We start from the raw sequence: 6610 nt of genomic DNA on the forward strand, positions 1-6610 counted from the left end.
CCTTTATTTGAGGCATGAGGGACATGAAATGAAGTTGAAATTTGTGACACCAAGACAAGCCAGTAAGGATCAACATAGGGTGAAGGAGAAAATATAAGAAGAAAGAAATTGTCCCAGCCCAAGTACACGGCCCCCAACAAACTTAATGACCGCTTACTCCAAACCTGGTGCCGCTTACTCCAAGCCCTGTCCCAGCCCAAGTACACGGCCCCCAGCAAGCCTGATGGCCGCTTACCCCAGCAAACTTAATGACCGCTTACTCCAAACCTGGTGCCGCTTACTCCAAGCCCTGTCCCAGCCCAAGTACACGGCCCCCAGCAAGCCTGATGGCCGCTTACCCCAGCAAACTTAATGACCGCTTACTCCAAGCCTTGTGGCCAGTTATCCAACCAAAGTCATGCCAGCCTGCAGGCATTGGCCAAACACCTTCCCCAGAGCACGGTCCTCGGCAACCTCCATACCCCACGTTCCAGATACCTCTCCACCAAGTAGCCCAGATTCGCAACGCAGCCAGTCAACCCCATAGATCCTCATAGCCGAATACCGAATACCGGAAACCCCCAAAGGATCCTCTGGTAATTTCCCCAAGAAGCACTGGATCCAAGAATAGCTAAAGAAGGGTTGATTGGGCCAGAAAGCCCATCCCAGGTAGGACCCACAGGTAAAATAGTATAAATAGCACACTGTTCTATGCATTGATTACGCATTAAATTATTCAGATACTCTGACATCACCAGGGCTGACTTTGGCATCGGAGTGTCTTTTGCAGGTCACCTGCTCCGCCCCAGAATCACCCTGAAGCGCCAGAAGAAGGACCGAGATCAGCCACCCGAAGCCCCCCAAGTGATTTGTGAACTACAACCTTTGGCCTCGTAAGAACATTTGGCGCCCACCGTGGGGCCCAAGAGTACTTCACAGATCGAGGACAACAATCCAAGAAGACAAGATGGTTTCCACAAGAAGCAGGACAACAAACGTCCCCCCCGTGGTCCCAACTGCTGAAGCTGGGGACCCCGGACCAGCATCGGAGATTTCCCGCATTCTGGAAGCCCAAGCCAGGATGCAACAAGAATTCGCGGAATATAAGAAAAGAAAGGCAGATGAAATGGAGGCATTGAGGGAGGAAAATTCTCGCCTTAGACAGAAGATGGAAGCAGACCATGCGGCCGGGGACCCCTACCAACCTCGGTCAAGGGCGGATGTCCCCCCAAACTCAAGGGTCACTGCCCCTCCCCACTCAAGAGTTGACATCCATCCAACTGAAGACGAAAGCGAATACAAACCCACCGGGCCAACGACAGGAGGTAACTACAGCTCCTTCGCGTCGAAGAGGAACCGCCGCCACCCCTTCATAGATGGGATCACAGAAACTCCCCTACCCCATAAATTTAAAGCGCCCACCGTGACTTACGATGGCACAACGGACCCAGACGAGTTTGTATCTATTTACACCAACCAAGTAGGGTTATATTCAACGGACGATGCCGTCCTGTGTAAATCTTTTTCAGTAGCCCTCCGAGGATCAGCTTTAGAATGGTTCATGAGCCTTCCTCCCTACACCATTGACTCCTTCACCACACTTACCACCACCTTCACCACCAAGTTCGACACAAGTCGTCGCCACGACCTCACCACAATTGCCCTCCTCAATCTCAGACAAGAGGAGGGGGAACCTCTCCGAGTTTTCATCGACAGATTCGGCGCCATAGCCATGAAAATCAAGGACCTCACCCCCAATCTCATACTAATGTACATGATGACCTCCCTCCGTCCCGGACCCTTCGCTGATGAGTTAGCAATGCGCCCCCCCATAAGCATGCAGGAGCTCAGGAAGAGAGCAGCCATGTTCATCAGAGTAGAGGACATGAGGCGATACCAAAGTAACACTTAAACCCCTTTAGCACACACCAACATCAGGAAACCTAATAAAGAGCCCCCCCAACGTGAACAGAACCGCCCGATGGAGCGAAGACCCGCTAAGTTCTCTAACTACGCTCCCTTGAACGCACCCAGGTCCCGCATACTCGATGAAGTGCTGCAAGCCGAACTCATTCCCCCGCCCAGAAAGTACCAAAATCCACCTAATGCGGACCTAAGCAAGTACTGCCACTACCATCGCAACAACGGCCACACGACTGATGAATGTGATACCCTGCGAGACAAGATAGAAGAACTCGTACGAGCCGGACATCTCAAACATTACATAAGAGAAGCCGGGGAAAGCTCTCACAGACCTCGATACGAGAGGAATGACAATAGGCGAGTCGAGCGACGAACAAACCAGCGAACTGAGCATAGAGAGCCGAGAAGAGAACCCGCAAGAACCCAACACACAGAGCAGCGCGCGCCAGCACAGCAACAACCCAGGCGAACTGACGAGAGACCACCCTTACGCGGAACAATCAACACCATATCTGGTGGGTTCGCCGGAGGAGGGAGGTCATCCTCGTCCAGGAAAAGGCACCTTAGAGCAGTCCAATCAGTACACGCTGTGTCTGGCAGAACGATAAGAAGGATGCCAGCCATCACCTTCTCAGACTCAGACTTTCAAGGCACCGACCCCAACCAAGACGACCCCATGGTCATAACTATAGAAGTAGAAAACTTCGTGGTCAAGAAAGTGCTCATCGACCAAGGAAGCTCTATGGATATCTTATATTGGAAAACTTTCAACAAACTGCAGATACCCTTAGCCGACCTCACTCCCCATAATGAACCAATATACGGTTTCTCAGGAGAAAGGGTCCCAACCAAAGGGTATATCGACCTCCATACTACGTTTGGAGAGGGAAGGCAAACGAAAACCATACCCATTCGCTACCTAGTTGTGGAAGCGCACACATCTTACAACATACTGTTGGGAAGACCGTCCATCAACGCCTTGGGAGCCATTGTATCCACCCCGCACCTCGCCATGAAATTCCCATCCTCGCAGGGTGATATAATCACGGTACACGGTGATCAGCGCGCCGCCAGGGAATGCTATATAGCAAGCCTAAAACTCCCCCACCCACCCTTGACAACCCACAATATCGAGCAATCCCAGAGCAAGGCAACCTTGGCAGGCGACGACCTCGACCCAAGGGTAAACTCTGAAGCCAGGGTCGAGCCCGTTGGGGACATAAGACACTTTCCCCTCCCGCAGCCAAATCGATTCCTCCAGATTGGCACCACCCTTCCCAAAGGCGAAGAGCACCACATCGAAAACGTCCTCACACAGAGCGCCGATCTCTTCGCATGGTCCGCCGCAGATCTCCCTGGTGTACATCCCAGGGTAGCCTCCCACAGGCTGTCCGTCTTCCCCAACGCCAAACCCGTTTCACAGAAGAAGAGGAAACTCAGAGAAAGCAGAAGACAAGCTACAATCGAGGAAGCGGATAAACTCAAGCAGGCCGGATTCGTCGGTGAAGCCCAGTACACAACATGGCTAGCAAACGTAGTACTGGTGAAGAAACCCAACGGCAAGTGGCGCATGTGCGTCGACTACACAGACTTAAACAAAGCATGCCCCAGAGATGCATACCCGCTTCCTAGCATCGACAGACTAGTTGACGGAGCTGCGGGGCACGCGGTACTAAGCTTCCTGGATGCCTATTCCGGCTACAATCAGATACCAATGGCCGATGAGAACAAGCTCAAAACCGCTTTCATCACCGAGGCAGCCAACCTTTTCTATAAGGTCATGCCCTTTGGCCTCAAGAACGCGGGCGCAACGTACCAGCGCCTCATGGATAGAGTTTTTCACCCACTCCTCGGCCGAACAGTGGAAGTTTACGTAGATGATATCATCGTAAAGTCCCCCAACCCCAGGCAGCACTCAGCAGATTTGGCAGAAGTCTTCAAGGCTTTACGAGCATACAACATCAGACTCAACCCCGAGAAATGTACCTTTGGGGTCGATAGCGGCAAGTTCCTCGGTTTCATGCTCACGCAACGCGGAATCGAGGCCAACCCTGAAAAATGCCAAGCAATAATCGACATGAGAAGTCCCACGAACGTCAAAGAAGTGCAACGCCTAGTGGGCAGGTTAACCGCTATCTCACGTTTCCTCCCTAAGTTGGCTAACAAAACCAAACCAATGATCAAGCTCCTAAAGAAATCAGCCAGATTCGTTTGGGACGAAACCTGCGAGCAAAACTTCAACACCTTGAAACAGATGCTAACCACCCCCCCGATTCTCACTAAACCAGACCTCAGCCTTCCCCTCATCATATACATAGCAGCATCTGCGGGCGCACTCAGCGCCGCCCTCGTCCAAGAGAAAGACAACACCCAACAACCCATATATTTCACCAGCCGAATCCTCCAAGAACCGGAAACACGCTACCAGATGATTGAAAAAATAGCCCTCGCATTGATAACTGCAGCACGACGAATGCGCCCATACTTTCAGTCCCACACCGTCATCGTCAAAACAGATCACCCTGTGCACAAGATCCTCCAAAAACCAGATTTGGCAGGGCGGCTATCTTCGTGGGCCATCGAATTGTCCGAATTCAACATCCTCTACGAGCCACACGGCCCCATCAAAGCGCAATGCTTGGCAGACTTCACCAACGACCTCCAGAACCACCCAGCCACCCAAGACACTTGGTGGACAATGCATGTAGATGGCTCCTCAAACCCCCAAGGTGCCGGGGCGGGAATAGTTCTAGAAGGTCCCGGCGATGTCCTTGTCGAGCAATCCCTCCACTTCAATTTCAAAACGTCCAACAATCAAGCAGAATATGAAGCCATAATAGCCGGCCTCAACCTAGCGCGCGACGTTGGTGCAAAGAAGCTACTTTGCAAAACAGACTCCAAGCTCACAGTAGGACACCTCAATGGCGAGTATCAAGTCAAAGACGCCCTACTCTCACAATACTACCACGCGATAACCGCCCTAATCAAACACTTCGAGGCATTCAAGATCGAACATGTCCCCAGAAGTAACAACACCAGAGCCGACATTCTCTCCAAGCTTGCCAGCACCAAGAAGAAGGGGCGATACAAGTCGCTTTTGCAACACACCCTCAGCATTCCATCCATCGAGCAAACCAATCAGTGCCTCAACATTACCACCTCCGGCACCTGGATGGAACCTTTTGTCACATACCTCGAAGACGGAACCACCCCGGCAAACGCAGACAAGGGATGGACCCGAAAAGCAGCGCGCTATATTTTAGTCGACGGCGAACTATTTAGACGCGGCTTCAGCAGACCGTTGCTCAAATGCATTACCCGTGATCAAGCCGACTACGTCATGCAAGAAATACATCAAGGCGTTTGCGGCTATCACTCTGGTCCCAAGACCATGGCCGCCAGAATATTGCGCGCCGGTTATTATTGGCCGACAATGGAGGGAGATTGCACCACTTATGTTAGAAAATGCGCTCAATGTCAAAAGCACGGCCCCGTGACGCACGTACCCTAGGAAGAACTTCACCACGTATCCTCACCATGGCCATTCTCCAAATGGGGAATGGACATAATCGGGCCTTTTGCACCAGGGAAAGGGCAGGTCAAATTCCTACTTGTCGCCGTTGATTACTTCTCCAAATGGATCGAGGCAGAACCCCTTGCCACCATAACTGCCAATCAGGTACAGCGTTTCGTCTGGAAGAACATCATCTGCCGCTATGGTATCCCTCACACCATCATAACTGACAACGGCCGCCAATTCATAGACAAAGGCCTCACCGAATTCTACCGCAACTTGAAAATCACACACGTCACCAGTTCCGTCGAGCACCCCCAAACAAACGGCCAAGCAGAAGCCGCGAACAAAGTCATCCTCGGCCAACTCAAGAGACGGCTTGACGGGGCAAAAGGCAAATGGCCAGACGAACTCCTCGAAGTACTTTGGGCATATAGATGCACGCCCCAATCCTCTACCCACGAGGCACCATACACCCTTGTCTACGGCACCGACGCCATGATTCCCGTGGAAATCGGACAACCATCCCTGCGCCAACAACACCATAGCGACCAGACCAATGACGATTGTATGAACACCCATCTCGACCTTCTATACGAAGCACGAGAAAAGGCACGCATCCATGACCTTGCGACCAAATTAAGAGCCGCTAGAAGATACAACTCCAAGCTCAAACCACGCTCTCTCCACAAGGGCGACTTAGTATGGAGGATGACCAGCAAAGCAAGGAAACATGAAGGCAAGTTCTCGCCAAACTGGGAAGGCCCATTCCGTGTACTACAGGACGTCGGCAAAGGAGCATATCGTCTGGAGAAGCTTTCTGGAGAACCACTTAAAGTTGTATTTTAGCTGAACAATACTTGTAATTGGATGTACTTTTTCCTCCCCTGGCATTTTTCCCTAAGGAGGGTTTTGGCCAGGAAGGTTTTAACGAGGCATCCCCACCAATATATCAAGAAATCCATTACTCAGCATTGTCCTAATTGCAACTCCCAGCCACTACTCTAAGTGCCGCTGGTCGATACCAAAGCTAACACTCCCAGCCACTACTCTAAGTGCCGCTGGTCGATACCAAAGCTAACACTCCCAGCCACTACTCTAAGTGTCGCTGGTCGACAGCAAAGCTAACACTCCCAGCCACTACTCTAAGTGCCGCTGGTCGATACTAAAGCTAACACTCCCAGCCACTACTCT

At 51.7% G+C, this 6610-nt stretch overlaps 1 protein-coding gene across 1 annotated transcript; it reads left to right on the forward strand.

Moving 5' to 3' along the window:
- Positions 1 to 1960: 1960 nt before the first annotated feature.
- On the forward strand, positions 1961 to 5413 carry LOC146888746 (uncharacterized). Its single transcript, XM_085666122.1, has one exon. The coding sequence runs from the start codon at positions 1961 to 1963 to the stop codon at positions 5411 to 5413; it is 3453 nt and encodes a 1150-aa protein (XP_085522248.1).
- Positions 5414 to 6610: the final 1197 nt, after the last annotated feature.

Source organism: Vigna unguiculata, chromosome 1 (assembly GCF_037176805.1).
Source record: "Vigna unguiculata cultivar grain cowpea cultivar isolate G323 ecotype 2 chromosome 1, ASM3717680v1, whole genome shotgun sequence".
NCBI classification, from domain to species: Eukaryota; Viridiplantae; Streptophyta; class Magnoliopsida; order Fabales; family Fabaceae; genus Vigna; species Vigna unguiculata.